Raw genomic sequence first — 18,006 nt, forward strand, 5'->3', positions numbered from 1 at the left:
TCGAGAATTTTTCATGCGGTACGGTTGGTTAGAAGAAGTGTCTTAGTTTTGCTTTCAATTTATAAAGAAATTAATAAAGATTATTTAAATATTTTTACATAAAAATATAACAAAAGTATAGTTTTATAGTTCTGTGAAAGAATTTCCTGAAAAATCTTAAAGGAAATATAAGAAAAAAGTGTTTAAATGTTATTAGAAATTTTGTGATTGTCGCTGTTTCCTTTTCATCGGGCCGTTCGTTGCGTTTATACCAAAAGTGTAATAGTGTTAGTGAGAAATGTTAAAAAAAAGAAAGCTTAAAAGGCAGAGTAAAAAAAGTAAGAAAGATAAAAAGCTTATAGAAAATAAAAGTGGAAATATATGAAAAAAAGAAGAAATTTAAGTTCCCTTATCTAGTGCTGTTTTCTTTTGGTTGTTTACAGAATATGAGAGTGTTAACACAGTGTTAAATCGTTAAGTTAAAGAATGAAAATAAATAAAATTAACAAATAAAAATGAATGAGTAGTAGATAAGTGTTTTATTTTAAGAAAGCTGTTGTTAAGAAAAAAAAAGAAAAAAAATAGTAGATCAGTGGCAACGGAAAAGGAAGTTATTAACAATGTAAGTAACATTTATTATTAACAGAATATTTAAAAATGAATGTTTGCAGATGTATTTAAAAAGTTGATGGTTGTTGACTTTGCTAAATATGTACTTACTATATTAACAGATTGTGTTTGACGGTAATAAATGTTATGTTTATTATAAGAAATTTGATTTTATTTGAAATTTTTTTCAAAAATAAATAAATTTTTTTTTTAAATTTTTGCATATATCGAAACCATATCTGAACAGATAATTAAAAGCTGCAGAGAAAATTTTGGAAATTTTCATGCACAAATCGTGTTAAAGTTTGAAATCTAGATTTAGATTATTTTATTTAAAAAAGATATATTTAAATATTGTTGTAAATGTATTATTTTGTACACATGGAATTTTTCTGAATTTTCAATATTTTTTACAATGTTTCTTTATACTTTAGCGAAATTGTCCAATGTTGTTTGAAAGTTAACGCCCATTCTCCATAATTGATATATGTATCTAAATTTTATGAGAAATCTGAAAATATTAAAAATCATACCTTTATTTTAAGTTAGAATTTTGAATAGAAATTACATTATATAAAAACTGGTTAGTTTGAAAGTACACCTAGGAGGCCATTGGACCTATGGTGCGCTCTTTTACAAGTGTATATGGTGGGAATCGAACAAACGACCTCCGGTATAACATACTTGAATACTAACCACTAACGCAACGGAGGCACATATGAAGTCAAAGTCCTAGTATAATTAAAATATCGTTATGATAAAATGATATTTATGACCGACTTCTGTCGAATTTTTATTAAACTTCAAAAGAGAACATTTCTTGTTTATATTATCTCATAATATAAATAAGTCTGAAAGAGATTACTACTACACAAAGAGTAATAATATTTAATAAAATTTTATATAATTTAAAAGGTCCTTTAAGTGTATTTTGGCAACAGTCTAGTCTTTAGAGTAGTTTACAGACTAGTCTATTATATAGAGTAGTCTATCGTCTAGTATATATTGAAAATTGAACATGGATTTATGTTTTATGAGGACTTCCTAAGTATATTAAATCTAGCAATAACCGTTAGTGAGCTGGACCAGTAAAGTTTTAAAAAGTTACTAAAAAAAGGTCTTTATTCTATCCGTTCCAGGTTGCGAAAGTCCAGCAATATAATAAAAAAAATGCACAAAATGTTTACAATTTGGTTTGCAATATTTTAACCGAGTTCTTACTTTGTACTTATCACAATATCTTGGAGTGTACACAACCATTCTTTGAATTTCCCTTAAGGTCTTCATGATTTTATACAGATTTTATTTGCAAGTGTGGATTATCTTTTAAGATTTGTCAGTTTAACCTGGTTATTTTTTACCTTGAATTATAATTAAAACTATTAGAAAAACATTGGAAATATTTTTAAATATTGCGAAACTAACCATTACGTTTATTATTATCGGTATCCTTTAGGAAAGCATATTTTCTGCAATCTGTCTTTCGAGCATCTTTACAAAATTGTTGACAATCCATATCATAGGTGGGATAACATTTTCGTAAACCATCTTTAGGATGGTCACTATAAGCGGGTTTGCGTTTAGGCGGTACTTTAGTTTCCACAGATTTACATTGACTGGTCCGGCCGAGATCATCGGGATTTTTCTTATTACCATTACGTTTTGAGCTATAGTAACGCTTAAAATTAGTATCGAACCAGTTTCTATTCTTTGTGGAGGGCATGGTGGATGTGAAATTTGAGAAAGTACGCTTATTTAAGTTGTTATAACTGTCGTTGGTCGCTACAGCTGATGTACTAAAACATTTTTTATTTTGTCCACATTTAGGTTTTGTTTCCTTTTTTTGTTTTTCACATGATTTTTTCTTAGAATTGGATGTTTTTTGACATTTAGATTTACTGTCCTTTTTTGGCTTACAAGGACTTGTGGGTTTTTTCTTGCAAAGATCTTCTTTTTTGCTGCCACATGGACTTTTTGTTGAGTCTTTTTTCTTCTTGCAAGGATCATCTTTACTTTTCTTACAGGGATCTTCCTTTTTAGCGCCACATGGCGAGCCTTTTTTCTTCTGGCAAGGATCATCTTTTTGCTTTTTACAGGGATCATCTTTACTTTTTTTACAAGGATCATCTGTACTTTTCTTGCAAGGATCGTCCTTTTTGCTGCCACATGGCGAGTCTTTTTTCTTCTTGCAGGGATCTTCTTTAGTTTTTTTACATGGGTCTTCCTTTTTCTTTTTACAGGGATCATCTTTTTGCTTTTTACAAGGATCTTCCTTTCGACTACCACATGGGCTTGATTTTCTCTTTTTGCAAGGATCTTCCTTCTTGCCACATGAACTGCTATCTTGTTTCTTGCAGGGATCATTCTTTTGTTTATTGCCTCCACATATATCTTTCATTTTGCAGGGATCTTTCTTTGTGTTATATTTTTCGCAGGGATCTTCCTTCTTGTCACCACCACAAGAATCTGCCTTTTTCTTGGCACCACCACAAGGAGACCCACCTTCTTTGCAAGGATCTTTATTACATTTTGGTTTATACTCTTTGTGGTCATCCAAGCAGGGATTTTTTTGTTTTTTATCCTTGGATTTACCACAAGAATCAGACTTACCTTTATTGGCATCAGGTTTTTTGTTACACTTCACGGATCCCTGGGAATCACTAGAACAATCTTTGGCACTTGCTTTTTTGCAAGGACTATCCTTGAGCTTAGTACAGGTATCCTCTTTTTTGCATTTGGGGGAAATGCAGCCAGTAGGCGTTTTATTTCTATTCCTTTTCATTTCTTCATCCTTTAAACGATTTAATTTTTCCATTTCATTTTTGCAAGGATTTGGACATTCCGGAGGTTTACAGGGATCGTCTTTTTTACAACTATCTGCCATTTGTTTAACATTATCAGGAGATTTTGAGGAACATTTCATTTCTCCATTTGTTGATTGATTTGTAGCCTTTTTGCAAGGACTTTTACGGAATTTAGTACAACTATCCTCCTTTTTGCATTTGGGAGACTTACATCCGGTTGGCATTTTATTTCTTTTCTTTTTCATTTCCTCCTCTTTTAGACGATTTAATTTTTCCAATTCATCTTTACAAGGATTGGGACATTCTGGCGGTTTACAAGGATCATCTTTTTTGCAACCATTACTTGCTTGTTTTTTAGGTTTCGCCGGGGGTGGACAAGGGCTGGAAATTTTGTTGGCAGTTTGCTGTAAATTAGGATCACTGCACCCTTTAATGTTTATCACTTGAGGTCGATTAGGTGATGCATTTAGTGGTAGTTTTTTGCTTAACGCTGCACACTCTGTTAAGGCGGCCCTTCGTTTCTCGGCCTCGATTAAAGCCTTGTTATAGGCATCACAACTCATTAACAATTCCTTTGTGCCGAACAATTTCGAAAGATATGGAAAATCATAATTTGGATTACATTTCGAAGAAACACTGCTGCTAGATGCTTTACGAAGTATGTTTAATGCTGGAATTTTTTGCGGATTACTTTTAGGTAAAATAGCTAACGTTTGACAATCTTCAGTGAGAGCTTTTTGTTTTGAGAGAGCTATCGTCCTAGTTGAGTACGACTTCTTCGAAAAGGATATGGGAAGGGTTATATTTGTTAAATTTTCTGAAAAAGCTATTTCGGCATTCCATGAAAAGTCCTTTAAATTCAATTTAGAAGCATCTATTTTCATTATGCTTATAGGACTATGTGGTTCCGGGAGGTCTATATCATTTATTATATTATTTTCATGGAACTTTGAAGGTACTGCTAACAGTTTGAGACCCTTGATTCTTTCACTAAAGATATTGTCATCAACAAACATTTGCATCGAATGTAAACAACATTGCTGTAAAGATCTCTCCACAGCTGCGGCTAAACGATCCACAGTATCAAAACTATCGGCCGCGAGATTCTCAAAGGAGGTATTAATAACTTGTTTGTCAGATGTCTCAGATTCTTTCACATTTACTTCTTTTCTTGGCTCTTTAGTCAAACCTTTAGATTCTTCTTTATTTGGAATGGCCCTTGATTTAGGTTTCTGATAACCGGGAACATCTTTTAATGCTTGACTGAAAGCCTCAATTTGTTGCAGATTTTTAGGTTTTGAAAATATAGACGTTATTGTAGTTCTCATAGAATGTTCATCTGCGTCGTGCCAATTTAAAGGTATCAGTAATACTTTCGATGAATTATTACTACGGGGATTTAAATCTATCAGAGCAATTGGTAGAATTGAACTGGAACTATTTTCTGGAAACGTATTAAAGATATCAGTTTTAACAAAACTTTTATTTGTTATATCCGATTTATTCGTTCCATAAAATCTTCTCATTGCCAAATTGCTCCATAATAGTTGTTGATCATTGTTTTGCCTTTCCTGAACTTGCACCAGAGAGGTATAACGTCGTACATTGGTATTGCATGATAAACGTGCCGTAATCTGTAAAATAATGCTATGACTTTTTAATCCAAAATCATCAATTTTTTAAATAAATACTTACTTTAATAGATGGTGAAATTTTAGCTATACTCCGCATTTTTATACATGTATTGTAAATTTTTTACTAAAAATTTAGTAAAATATATCAAAATAAAATTAATTATTTAAATTTTTTTTAATTTTTTCAATTTTACACAACTAATTTTATTTTTGATTATTAAATTTTTTATTTTTCCTGGCAATTAAAAAAGTGATTGCTATTTTTTGTGGAGACATTTTTTAGAAGTTCTATTGTTGGATAAAATTCTGTAGAATAGGGTTGATATTAGCGGCCTTTGGTACTAAAATGTACAGAAAATATTTAGGCCTTAAAAGTCTAAAGTGTTTGAATATATTATGAACTAGAACTGAACTAGAACTAAACTAGAACTGAACTAGAACTGAACTAGAACTGAACTAGAACTGAACTAGAACTGAACTAGAACTGAACTAGAACTGAACTAGAACTGAAATAGAACTGAACTAGAACTGAACTAGACTAGAACTGACCTAGAACTGAACTGAACTAGAACTGAACTAGAACTGAACTAGAACTGAACTAGAACTGATCTAGAACTGAACTAGAACTGAATTAGAACTGAACTAGAACTGAACTAGAACTAAACTAGAACTGAACTAGAACTGAACTAGAACTGAACTAGAACTGAACTAGAACTGAACTAGAACTGAACTAGAACTGAACTAGAACTGAACTAGAACTGAACTAGAACTGAACTAGAACTGAACTAGAACTGAACTAGAACTGAACTAGAACTGAACTAGAACTGAACTAGAACTGAACTAGAACTGAACTAGAACTGAACTAGAACTGAACTAGAACTGAACTAGAATTGAACTAGAACTGAACTAGAACTGAACTAGAACTGAACTAGAACTGAACTAGAACTGAACTAGAACTGAACTAGAACTGAACTAGAACTGAACTAGAACTGAACTAGAACTGAACTAGAACTGAACTAGAACTGAACTAGAACTGAACTAGAACTAGAACTGAACTAAACTGAACTAGAACTGAACTAGAACTGAACTAGAACTGAACTAGAACTGAAACTAGAACTGAACTAGAACTGAACTAGAACTGAACAGACTGAACTAGAACTGAACTAGAACTGAACTAGAACTGAACTAGAACTGAACTAGAACTGAACTAGAACTGAACTAGAACTGAACTAGAACTGAACTAGAAACTGAACTAGAACTGAAACTAGAACTGAACTAGAACTGAACTAGAACTGAACTAGAACTGAACTAGAACTGAACTAGAACTGAACTAGAACTGAACTAGAACTGAACTAGAACTGAACTAGAACTGAACTAGAACTGAACTAGAACTGAACTAGAACTGAACTAGAACTGAACTAGAACTGAACTAGAACTGAACTAGAACTGAACTAGAACTGAACTAGAACTGAACTAGAACTGAACTAGAACTGAACTAGAACTGAACTAGAACTGAACTAGAACTGAACTAGAACTGAACTAGAAACTGAACTAGAACTGAACTAGAACTAACTAGAACTGAACTAGAACTGAACTAGAACTGAACTAGAACTGAACTAGAACTGAACTAGAACTGAACTAGAACTGAACTAGAAACTGAACTAGAACTGAACTAGAACTGAACTAGAACTGAACTAGAACTGACTAGAACTGAACTAGAACTGAACTAGAACTGAACTAGAACTGAACTAGAACTGAACTAGAACTGAACTAGAAATGAACTAGAACTGAACTAGAACTGAACTAGAACTGAACTAGAACTGAACTAGAACTGAACTAGAACTGAACTAGAACTGAACTAGAACTGAACTAGAACTGAACTAGAACTGAACTAGAACTGAACTAGAACTGAACTAGAACTGAACTAGAACTGAACTAGAACTGAACTAGAACTGAACTAGAACTGAACTAGAACTGAACTAGAAACTGAACTAGAACTGAACTAGAACTGAACTAGAACTGAACTAGAACTGAACTAGAACTGAACTAGAACTGAAACTAGAACTGAACAGAACTGAACTATAACTGAACTAGAACTGAACTAGAACTGAACTAGAACTGAACTAGAACTGAACTAGAACTGAACTAGAACTGAACTAGAACTGAACTAGAACTGAACTAGAACTGAACTAGAACTGAACTAGAACTGAACTAGAACTGAACTAGAACTGAACTAGAACTGAACTAGAACTGAACTAGAACTGAACTAGAACTGAACTAGAACTGAACTAGAACTGAACTAGAACTGAACTAGAACTGAACTAGAACTGAACTAGAACTGAACTAGAACTGAACTAGAACTGAACTAGAACTGAACTAGAACTGAACTAGAACTGAACTAGAACTGAACTAGAACTGAACTAGAAACTGAACTAGAACTGAACTAGAACTGAACTAGAACTGAACTAGAACTGAACTTAAAATGAACTGAACTTGAACTTGAACTTGCACTGAACTTGCACTGACCTTGAACTGAACTACAACTGAAAAAAAATTGAATTTAATTTCATATTGATATCATTAATTTTATTCGTATCTTATTAATTTTATAATATTTATAAATTTATCGAATAGCAACACTTAAAAATTAAAATAACATTTTAAAATGGTTAATCACAGTTTTAAAGTACTCCCAAAATTAAGGGAGCCCTTTAAATTTAACATGAATATGAATCAAAATTTTCAAATATAGTGTTTTTCCTTTTGAAAATTAAGAACTACTTGATGAACTTGACGCCGATAGGGCAGCACTAGCACTTCCCGAGCTGGCAGCAAATACTTGTCTTATATTCGATAGAAAACCCCATACTTTACTGCCTATAGAACCTAAAACTTCTAAAAATTTCAGATCAGAACTTTCATTAATCATTTCACGTTCCTCCTCAGTCTCGATGGCCATCGAAGCGTTTTGCTCAGGCATAGGTTGCATTTCACTCAGTAAAGTACGATGACGTTGAACATGTTCCGTATGATTGAGATGACCATCACGTACACTATTCACTAAGTGACGAACGGACTCCAAAACGGGTATACTTTGTTTAGAACGTTGCCACATGGTCTCATTTTTAGGAGACTCATGTTGTTCATTATCTCCAAAACCATTATCCAGGGTATTCATTTGATCATCCATTAAATCATCGCTCACCGGGCTATAGGAAATTTCATTATCTTTTATACTCTCTTTATAATTTCCATTTTTGGGTACGACATTTTCCAGTTGATCTAAATTTGTTTCGAAATTCTCAACGAAACGCCCAAACAGTTGTTGTAAAGCTCCACGCATTTCAGGATAATCCTTGGAGGTTAAATTTGAACGAAAATTCTCAAAATCAAATTCATCAAATTCGGAACCCTTTTTCTGCTGTTGCTTTTGAATTTTACGTTGATGTACATAGCTGACAATGTGAGTGGTGGCATCAGTTGAAGTGGCTGGATAGGATGATACGCACTGTAATGCTAGATTCTGTAATTCAATAAAGACGAAAATAAATAAACAAATTAATTAAATATTTTGTTTATTAAAAAGTGTGCAATTTTTTGTTGAAATGAAATTAAAAATTCTATAAAGGTTTCAATTAATATTCTATACGTAATTGCAAGCAAACAATAAATGCATTTTGTTGTTTTTTTTATTGGAAAAATATCCCAGCTAATAGTTAGCTGCGGAATACAGATGTCTACTTTTTAGCTATAATTTACTATTTTAATGGACTTTTATTATTTAATTTGATAAATTGCATTTCCGTTTAAAATCAAAATTGGCATTAATTACTGTTTGATTTTTTTTCATTCGTAAATAAATTAGAATATTTGTATTTTTTTTACAAGTTTGTTGATTACTCAGTTCTGAGAAAACCAAATTTCTGCCAACACTTTGGGGAGGACTAATTCAGTCTAGCCATTTTAGAAACATATTTATTCTAATCATGGCTCTACGGTCGATGCCTATTGAAATGGTTAAAATAATATCGAAGAATACAAATGTGTTTCCTAAATATAACTTAAATGGTTTAAAGTTTTCTTCAGAAAACCATTCACTGGTGTGATTATCCTCAAACGTGAGATATTTTTGATTAGATTGCTCGAAAATTATAAGCTGTGGGATACATTCCCTCATGAATACGAAGCATATGCACAGAAACAAATAACGCATAACTGGAACGAATTTTTTGATAAATAGTATGAATGGATCATGACTTCTTTCCCAAACTATTTTCATTCTGAATAAGAAAAGTTCATAAATAGTGGCATGATATTAGAGGCCTTTGGTATTAATATGTTCAGAAAATGTTTAGGCCTTAAAAATCTAAATTGTTTGAATACAAATGTTTGTTTTGTACTAGAACTGAACTAGAACTGAACTAGAACTGAACTAGAACTGAACTAGAACTGAACTAGAACTGAACTAGAACTGAACTAGAACTGAACTAGAACTGAACTAGAACTGAACTAGAACTGAACTAGAACTGAACTAGAACTGAACTAGAACTGAACTAGAACTGAACTAGAACTGAACTAGAACTGAACTAGAACTGAACTAGAACTGAACTAGAACTGAACTAGAACTGAACTAGAACTGAACTAGAACTGAACTAGAACTGAACTAGAACTGAACTAGAACTGAACTAGAACTGAACTAGAACTGAACTAGAACTGAACTAGAACTGAACTAGAACTGAACTAGAACTGAACTAGAACTGAACTAGAACTGAACTAGAACTGAACTAGAACTGAACTAGAACTGAACTAGAACTGAACTAGAACTGAACTAGAACTGAACTAGAACTGAACTAGAACTGAACTGAACTAGAACTAGAACTGAACTAGAACTGAACTAGAACTGAACTAGAACTGAACTAGAACTAGAACTGAACTAGAACTGAACTAGAACTGAACTAGAACTGAACTAGAACTGAACTAGAACTGAACTAGAACTGAACTAGAACTGAACTAGAACTGAACTAGAACTGAACTAGAACTGAACTAGAACTGAACTAGAACTGAACTGAACTAGAACTGAACTAGAACTGAACTAGAACTGAACTAGAACTGAACTAGAACTGAACTAGAACTGAACTAGAACTGAACTAGAACTGAACTAGAACTGAACTAGAACTGAACTAGAACTGAACTAGAACTGAACTAGAACTGAACTAGAACTAGAACTGAACTAGAACTGAACTAGAACTGAACTAGAACTGAACTAGAACTGAACTAGAACTGAACTAGAACTGAACTAGAACTGAACTAGAACTGAATTAGAATTGAATTAGAACTGAACTAGAACTTAACTAGAACTGAACTAGAACTTGAACTGAACTGGTAGATTTTGTTTAAGAACATAAATATGAAAAACTTCATATTATTTACGAAATTATTCTGAAATATTATTAACTTTATTTCATTAAAACGTTTTATGTTAAAATTTTTTCTGTGTGGTTCTTATTTGAAAACTAAACAAATTGATCAAAAATGAATAAAATCTATCAAAATTATTTACAAATTTTAAAACATCTTGCTTCTTCTTCTTCTGTCCGCCTTTAACAATTATTTGCAATAGGACTTGAACTCATAATGAGATTTTGAGCCGATTGGTGGATGTAGGACCAATATTTGTGGGTGTAACAAACATACCCTTCCCATTATAATTACATATGTTCTATAGAATGTTTCGGAACAGCTAACAATATCTATTGAACTTTAAACAACAAATTTCTAAAACACTTGTTAAAAATAACATTTTTTAAAATCTTTTTTATTCTCATATATCCTTGAGATCACATTTTTACTAACTTTATTTTATTTTTTTAATATTTTTTCATTATTATTTATGCATTCTTCTAGACATTTTTTAAACAAATATTTTCATTCACAGCACTTACGTTGAGCACTAACAACAACGAAAAACACCAAATTATTCTTAACATGTTAGAGGTCATTTAATAAACATTGAAACGAACTAAAGCAAAAATTAAATATTGAATTTTAAAAACTATATATTTAATTTTTTTCCTTTGTCTTTACTATTTCCAAAATGAACCGTTCAAACCAAATTACAAATTAAAACTGACCGGTAGGTAAGCTAATAAAATCAAATTTGTAAGAATGAACACAAAATGACAAAAAAATTGATGCGATATTAAAATTCAAAACGCGTACTTTTACATATGAGTACTTTGTGTGGACTATACTTGTGTACAATTATATTGACGAATTAAATTTTTAACAATTAAACGAAAAAATAAAACATGATTATTATTATTATTGTTTTTAGTAATTTTGCAGATAAAACAAAAAACACGTAGAATTCCACTATAAAGTGCAAGTAAATAAATTTATTTAATAGACAATGAATTCTTAACAAATTTGGTAAAATTGGAAGTTATTTGATGAATAAGTGGGTGAATAATTCAAAGACAGCAGTTAAGTGGGGGGTTGACATAGTGATTTATTTTTATTTGTAGAAAATATATTGTTTCCCAAAAATATTTTTTAACAAAGTCTTTTTATTCAGCTAATAATGAATATAAATTAACCCGGATAAAACAATATCATGTATCCAAAAATTTCAGCTCAAAAACTTTTTAAACCCACAGTTAAACAGTCGGTGTCGCCAGATGTGGGGATTAGTCCCCAAATTGGGAATTCATTCAGTTGTATTGTTTTCATTTTTCAAGTTGAAAGATTGTAAAATTGCTGCGGCCTAACAGACTTAGCTGCGCACAACACACAAACTCGGGTATTTCTTATGGGCAGCTTTTTGCTGCACTACCCTAGGGTGACTTTAACATCGTGCAGCACATTTAAATAAAACGAATTTTCTGTGCACAACAGCACTCTCTCTTTCTTCTAAGAATGTATTTTTTAGCAATATTATGTTATATTGCGCCATCTATGTTTAATTCAAAAATTAAATACACCAACCAGAAAGGTTTCGGTACTGACTATATTAAACGCATGGCTATATTTAACACATATGACATCATTACCATCAATAAAAAATAACGGCGTCAGAATTAAAGTCGGTGGCGGCTTAAAAAGGCTGTAAGACGTTTGTATACCCCACAACACTATAGTGGGGAGGGTATTATGTGTTTCTGGAAATATTTGTAACACCCAAAAATATTGGTCCTACACCCACCTTTAAGTATACCAATCGGCTCAGAATTAGGGTTCCATAAATGGACTTTCGAATAATCGAACAATCGACTTTTTGTCGAAAAGTAAAAGTCGACTATTTTGTTCCGAAAAAGTCGATAAATCCACTATCGTCTATGAAAAAGGTCGAAAAGTCGACTTTGTAACTAAATGTCGAAAAAAGTCTAAAAGTCGAAAGGTCGTAAAAAGTCGAAAAGCCGGAAAAAAGTCGAAAGGTCGTAAAAAGTCGGAAAAAGTCGAAAATAATCGAAAAATTCGAAAAAGTGGAAAAAACAAAAACTCTGAAGAAAACTGAAAAATTCGAAATTAGTTGGAAAAACTTTAAAATACTCGAATAAAATAAAAAATAGTCGAAAAAAAGTCGAAAAGATGAAAAAGTCGAAAAAGTAGAAAAGTCGTCTATTTATAAAATACTGAAAATCAAATATTCTAAAAGTCGACTTTTAATTAAATGAAAAAAGTTGAAAAATCGACTTTTCATAAAATGGTAAAAGTCGACTTTACGTTTCAACCTCGTTTCAATAGAACCCTACTTAGAATCAGTCCATTATATCTTAAATGTTCTTGTATATCTCCAAAAATCACCAAAACTTAGATTTACATAAGTCTAAATCATACTGGGGATGTGCATAACATAATCACTGGTAGAGAATTATTGGTCTGAAACGTGTAAATATCTTATTCATTAGTCCTTACCGTACACCATAAAAAACATGCATTTGCATATTTTGGTTTCTCTGGTCATAATTACATTAACCGAATTTATACAAATTATTACGGCGTTTTTAATTTTTATCGGCGGCTATGCTCAGACTATGTCAGCCAAATCAACGCAATCCTCTGACAACACACAGCTGTTTTTTGCTGTTTTGTTTTTCGCACTTTTTTGTTTTGATGCAAAATTTTGGAAAAAAGCCGCAACATGTCAAAACATATTCGAAGTGTGTGGACAAAAGTTAAAAGTCTTTCGTTAGAAAGGGTGATAAAAGTAAACAAATAAATAATTTTGTTTTAAATTAACACATTTTCTTGCTAAATAATTATAGTTTCACAGCACAACCTCAGTTACTGCCAGGTCAATTACGAACAAAGAAATGAGTACAACTTCAGAAACCACTACACCCACCACAAAAAGTGGTCAGGCAATAGAGAAATTGCGAGAATTTGGCTATGCCTTCAATGCCGGTAAAATGCAAATGAAAAAACCTAGAATACTTTTACAAAATATTCAAATAAGTTTTATATTTTTCAATGAAAGCTGGTGAATTACGTAAAATTGATAAAACTACCGGGGAGGCGGGCGATGAGCCATTTCAATTTGAAATTACCAAGGATCATGCAAAAAATCAGGCTCACTATGAAAAATTAGCCGATGTAGGCTTTTACTATTGTTTTACTTGTTTTTGTATAGAAAATGTAAACAATTTTGTATTTTTAGCAAATTCCTGAAATTGTTTATGATTTATTGGAACAAAATGGTTTATCTCGTACTTATATACCAGAAGAGGCCCCCATTGAAGAGTCAACATTTTTCTTTACATATCCCGAAAAACTAAATAAACCTAAGAAACTTATTGTTATTATACATGGCAGTGGCTTTGTACGGGCTGGCCAATGGGCTAGGAGGTGAGTGAGAAGTTTTTTCCATTTATTGAAAGAAATATCTAGACTTCATATACATCCTATTATTCATGATTAGTGGTAGAGAAAATTGACAAAATTTTGATTTATTTCCGCGTTTGTATTACATCGAAATATCGAGCATATACGTAGAAAGCTATATATAATGTGTTATTGTAATTTTAAGATTTTGTCTGTTGTGACATAGGGAACCTGCGAAAATGGATATTTGGTATAGAAAATGTACAAAATATATAATTCAATTGGAAAAGAATTAGGTCTATAGGACTTACAAAGTTGACATGCAGAGATGTCCTGGGAATTCCCAGGAAAAGTCTACCAAGACAGAAAAAGTCAAGCACCCTTTAATTTTTTAAGATAATTTAAGAAAATGTCTTATATTATATCAAAGACGACAGTCATTCGGAGCTAAAATTCTCAAATTTTGCAAGAACAACAGATGTTGATATTGGTGAACAAGAAATAGGAGGCACATCCTACTTATAGATATGCATATAATGGTTATATCTACTTGCAGCGCAGCAAGGCTTCACTCATCCGGAAATTGGAGAGCAAGAACATATGGACACGCTAAGAATTTAGGCCTATTACCAACAATCATGAACCAACCATCCGACTATATTAACTCACTCACCGCCTTTGATAGAGTATTCAAAGTCAGAGTTCCTTCCAGGAGCTAGTGGTGTAGGGCTAACATACCGATCGAAAATACCACCAGGACTTTTACAGATGTTTATAAACTGAACTGAATGTGTTGGTTCTGTTGTCTTCTGTGAAGGTGGTGAGGTTGAGTATATCTCACCGTTTTCCCAACAACTGTAGTGTTTTTCCGACGGAAATATATGCGATAACGTCACCCTCTTGGGTACAACATAACCTCAATATTAGAGACAACATAGACACTTCTGTCGATAGTCAAGCGGCAATTCTTTCGCTTAACGGTTATACTACCACTTCCCTATTTGTTAGACAATGCAAGTAGGATCTTTTAAGGCTGGGTCGCCTGTCAGTCATTACCCTTGCTAGGGTTACTGCAAATAGGGACTATTATGGAAATTAACATGCAGTTAAGCTTGCAGGAACGGAATTTGCTCTTGATATCTCTAACACCGTTTCAGTAGCAACTCCATTAGGTAATATGAAAAGCAGTATCCTCAAATTTTTCTGCAAATGGCTAAAATATAGGGGCCAAGTTTTGTAGCCCTCTTTCATTGAGAAATGCACAAGACACCTTATAAACTGAAATAATAATAACAGGACATTGGTGCTGTCCATTGAAGACATTGTCGCAGTTGCAAAAAACAGAAAAGAAAGAAACTGCCTTTCATCTTCTCTGTGAATGCCCTGCTCTAGCCGGTAACGTTATTTGCTCTTGATATCTCCCACACCTTTTTAGTAGCAACTCCATTAGGTTTTATCAAGAGCAGTATCCTCAGATTTATTCTGTAAAAGGCTGAAAATATGTGAAATGACCTAGACACATGTAAATGGGCCAAGTTTTCTAGCCCTTCTTCAATGAGAGACGCACAAGAAACCGAAATAGTAATACTAGGACACTGAGTGCTAGGCAGACATGCAAGTCCCCTTGGGCTCCAATTTAATGAACACTGTCGCAGTTGCAAAAACAGGGAAAAGAAAGAAACTGGTTTTCATCTTCTCTGTGAATGCTCTGCTCTAGCCATTAAGGGAAACTGTCTTCTTGTCAGTTACTTCATATCCTAACTTGGTGAGATATCTGAGTCAAAGCTTAATAATATCCTGAAATTTCTGACGGTTACAGGCTGCATCTAACACTTTACAATACTACAGCTGACGAGGGAAGTGGTCCGGTTAAAACGGAGTTTCTTCGACTTTACTTGACTGTTCGCTCGCAGTGTCCAAACAGCAATAGGAGGCTTGGCACGTCCCATATGAATAAAATTCAAAAGTTTATCTGGCAAACTGTAAGAGCTAGAATCTTTAAATTTTGCCGAAAGAACTTAAACATCCATGCAAACATTCTAAATAAAAAGGTATTTTGTTTTGTGGGTAGCGAAGCACCCAGTTACCTATAAATATTGGCAAAAGATTCATCCCATTCATCAAAATATACTTGCTCATTTCCATATGATGTAAAAAAAATCCACTATCTTGTGTTAATTATATTTACAGTTTAATTATCAACAATTCCTTAGACCATGGTACACAAATACCCTACATTAAACGAGCACGAGAACTTGGTTACGATATAGTCGTAACAAATACCAACGATAATTATCGCATTATCGATGGTAAACGTAAACCCATACAGGGTTTAAGTTCCGCTACAACTCATGCCAGTTATGTATGGCAAAAATATGTAATGGCTTGTGAGCCTAAAAGTGTAGCCATTGTGGCGCACAGTGCTGGCGGTGGAGTAACTGTAGATTTGGTATGTTTTTGATTAGATTTGTAAAAAAAACAAAAATCTTTAATATTACTAAAATACTGTAGGCCAGACGTTATCCGGATTTTTTCAAAAATAATGTATTTGCTATTGCTTTCACTGATTCGGCTCATTCGTTTATGCCCGAGGATGTAAGAAAAATTATAGGACATAAAACGTGTAATTGGGTTTCAAGTAGTAAACCTTTGGATACGGAAATTAAAACGGCAAAAGATGATATTAAAATGGTTTCAGCAGGTGGGTTAAGATGGTTTTAATTTTTTGCTTTTGAATATAATTTGATTTGTTTTCTTTCTTTTTTTTAGGTCATTCCAAGCATGAGTGGACATCTTATTCAGCTTTTGAATCTGTTTTCAAATATTTGGAAAATAAATATGAGGAATTTATTACAGATGAACACAAGTGTAAAAGACCCAAAGTAGACAATTAAGTTTTTATTTATTTTAAATGTTTGGAACATTATTATTAAAAAAAGACACATATTTATCGAAAGAAAGAGTTTTTAATCAAAAAACAATTAAAAATTTGTTATAAAAACTGGTTTTAAATTTTCTAAATAAAATAAATTTGTATGTAGAGAAACCACAATTTGATTTAATGTAGATGTTAATGAAGTTTTGAACATAAAACCTCCGTTTTTTATAGCTCGAGATAAAATAGACTTTCAATATTATAGATATAAACAAAAACTCTTTAAAAATGATTCTACTTTTGTTTATTTTCTCTTGTTCTGCTTTAATTCAAAGCAATTTATTTTCTACTACTACCAATACTTGACATTTATCCAAACTCTCTAAGGATCTGCACATTGTAAACTTATGGATCATATTTGTATTGGCCATGTCATCTACAATCATATCAAACCCTTAGAGAAAAATCAAATATATCACAAACAGCCGCCGTCAATGTCACTACAATCTAAAGTAGTGATATGTCACTATCATTTACATCAATACATTTAATTTGATTTCTTCACACTCGATATTCTACTTAATTTTAATGTTTTCTTATGTTTAATACTATAAAACTATAAGATATTCTTTGGAAAAAAACAAAAAAACTAAACAAATGTGACCTAAACATAACAAATCAAATGTTAGTTTCTGTTTTTTATCAGAGTGTTTTTGTTTCATAAGGGTGTTTATGTTTACGTCCTTATGATTGTGGTCAATATTTGATGTATACACCCCTCCGCTTATTATCTTATGAGTGTTTGTGTAATGCCACCCTCCTTAGTTTTTTCACTAGTTAGTTATCACATTTCATAAGCATAAATGTCATAAAAAATAACATTTTCCTCCTACATATCGAAGGATACTTTAGATTTTACTTAAAAAAAAAAACAATTCCCATTAAGACAAGTGTTTTTCTTCTGGTGGCATTTATGGTCTTTGGGGAGCAGTATTCTTTTAGATTTTTTGGAGTTTAGACAATATATTTTGTTTTATCGTATATTTATGCTGTTGATGTTATGATGTCATTAAGAAGTCATAAAATTGTTCATAAAAATAGTAAAAAAAGTTAATGTCCTATAACTAAAAAACTAGTACGTATTTATAAACGATAAAAGTAGTTAAATTTAACGTAAATATGTAGAAAAACATATGTCGATCGTAAATTAGTTACAGCAAATACCATCCCAGCAAAAAAAGACGTGCAAAAAAAGTAGTAAATGCATGGGTTGAACTGATAATGA

General features: G+C 32.2%; 3 protein-coding genes across 6 annotated transcripts; 1 reads left to right on the forward strand and 2 right to left on the reverse strand.

The window, feature by feature from the left end:
• Window positions 1-892: 892 nt before the first annotated feature.
• Window positions 893-5,298, reverse strand: LOC119607498 (titin homolog). Of its 3 annotated transcripts, none has more exons than XM_037961440.1 (5): window positions 5,088-5,298; window positions 3,199-5,026; window positions 2,014-3,090; window positions 1,810-1,949; window positions 893-1,099 (listed from the first exon to the last, which is right to left on the reverse strand). In XM_037961440.1, the coding sequence occupies exons 1-4, from the start codon at window positions 5,121-5,123 to the stop codon at window positions 1,939-1,941; spliced, it is 2,952 nt and encodes a 983-aa protein (XP_037817368.1). In that variant the 5' UTR covers window positions 5,124-5,298; the 3' UTR covers window positions 893-1,099; window positions 1,810-1,938. The 3 variants fall into 3 exon arrangements, with proteins under 3 accessions (XP_037817368.1, XP_037817367.1, XP_037817366.1); XM_037961439.1 differs by having other exon boundaries at window positions 2,014-3,093; XM_037961438.1 differs by having other exon boundaries at window positions 2,014-5,026.
• Window positions 5,299-7,585: 2,287 nt separating this feature from the next.
• On the reverse strand, window positions 7,586-11,155 carry LOC119607512. Its single transcript, XM_037961456.1, has 2 exons — window positions 10,969-11,155; window positions 7,586-8,549 (listed from the first exon to the last, which is right to left on the reverse strand). The coding sequence occupies exons 1-2, from the start codon at window positions 11,023-11,025 to the stop codon at window positions 7,797-7,799; spliced, it is 810 nt and encodes a 269-aa protein (XP_037817384.1). The 5' UTR covers window positions 11,026-11,155; the 3' UTR covers window positions 7,586-7,796.
• A 1,926-nt stretch (window positions 11,156-13,081) lies between these two features.
• On the forward strand, window positions 13,082-17,011 carry LOC119607508 (FAM172 family protein homolog CG10038). 2 transcript variants are annotated; one of them, XM_037961451.1, is made up of 7 exons: window positions 13,082-13,223; window positions 13,291-13,429; window positions 13,503-13,618; window positions 13,683-13,870; window positions 16,037-16,295; window positions 16,358-16,547; window positions 16,616-17,011. In XM_037961451.1, the coding sequence occupies exons 1-7, from the start codon at window positions 13,167-13,169 to the stop codon at window positions 16,738-16,740; spliced, it is 1,074 nt and encodes a 357-aa protein (XP_037817379.1). In that variant the 5' UTR covers window positions 13,082-13,166; the 3' UTR covers window positions 16,741-17,011. The 2 variants fall into 2 exon arrangements, with proteins under 2 accessions (XP_037817379.1, XP_037817378.1); XM_037961450.1 differs by having other exon boundaries at window positions 13,104-13,232.
• The last annotated feature ends 995 nt before the right edge of the window (window positions 17,012-18,006 follow it).

Source organism: Lucilia sericata, unplaced genomic scaffold, assembly GCF_015586225.1.
Source record: "Lucilia sericata isolate MDLA Ls3-8-SP2 unplaced genomic scaffold, ASM1558622v1 Contig000698F_arrow, whole genome shotgun sequence".
Lineage (NCBI taxonomy): Eukaryota > Metazoa > Arthropoda > Insecta > Diptera > Calliphoridae > Lucilia > Lucilia sericata.

Bases quoted from the DNA above. Each gene is read 5' to 3' on its own strand.
- LOC119607498 (XM_037961438.1), bottom strand. From the start codon at position 5,123: ATGCGGAGTATAGCTAAAATTTCACCATCTATTAAA. The intron at 5,027-5,087 runs GTAAGTATTTAT...ATTATTTTACAG, and splicing joins AAATTTCACCATCTATTAAA to ATTACGGCACGTTTATCATG.
- LOC119607512 (XM_037961456.1), bottom strand. From the start codon at position 11,025: ATGACCTCTAACATGTTAAGAATAATTTGGTGTTTTTCGTTGTTGTTA. The intron at 8,550-10,968 runs GTAAGTGCTGTG...ATTGAATTACAG, and splicing joins CGTTGTTGTTAGTGCTCAAC to AATCTAGCATTACAGTGCGT.
- LOC119607508 (XM_037961450.1), top strand. From the start codon at position 13,167: ATGTCAAAACATATTCGAAGTGTGTGGACAAAAGTTAAAAGTCTTTCG. The intron at 13,619-13,682 runs GTAGGCTTTTAC...TTGTATTTTTAG, and splicing joins ACTATGAAAAATTAGCCGAT to CAAATTCCTGAAATTGTTTA. The intron at 13,871-16,036 runs GTGAGTGAGAAG...TTATATTTACAG, and splicing joins GCTGGCCAATGGGCTAGGAG to TTTAATTATCAACAATTCCT.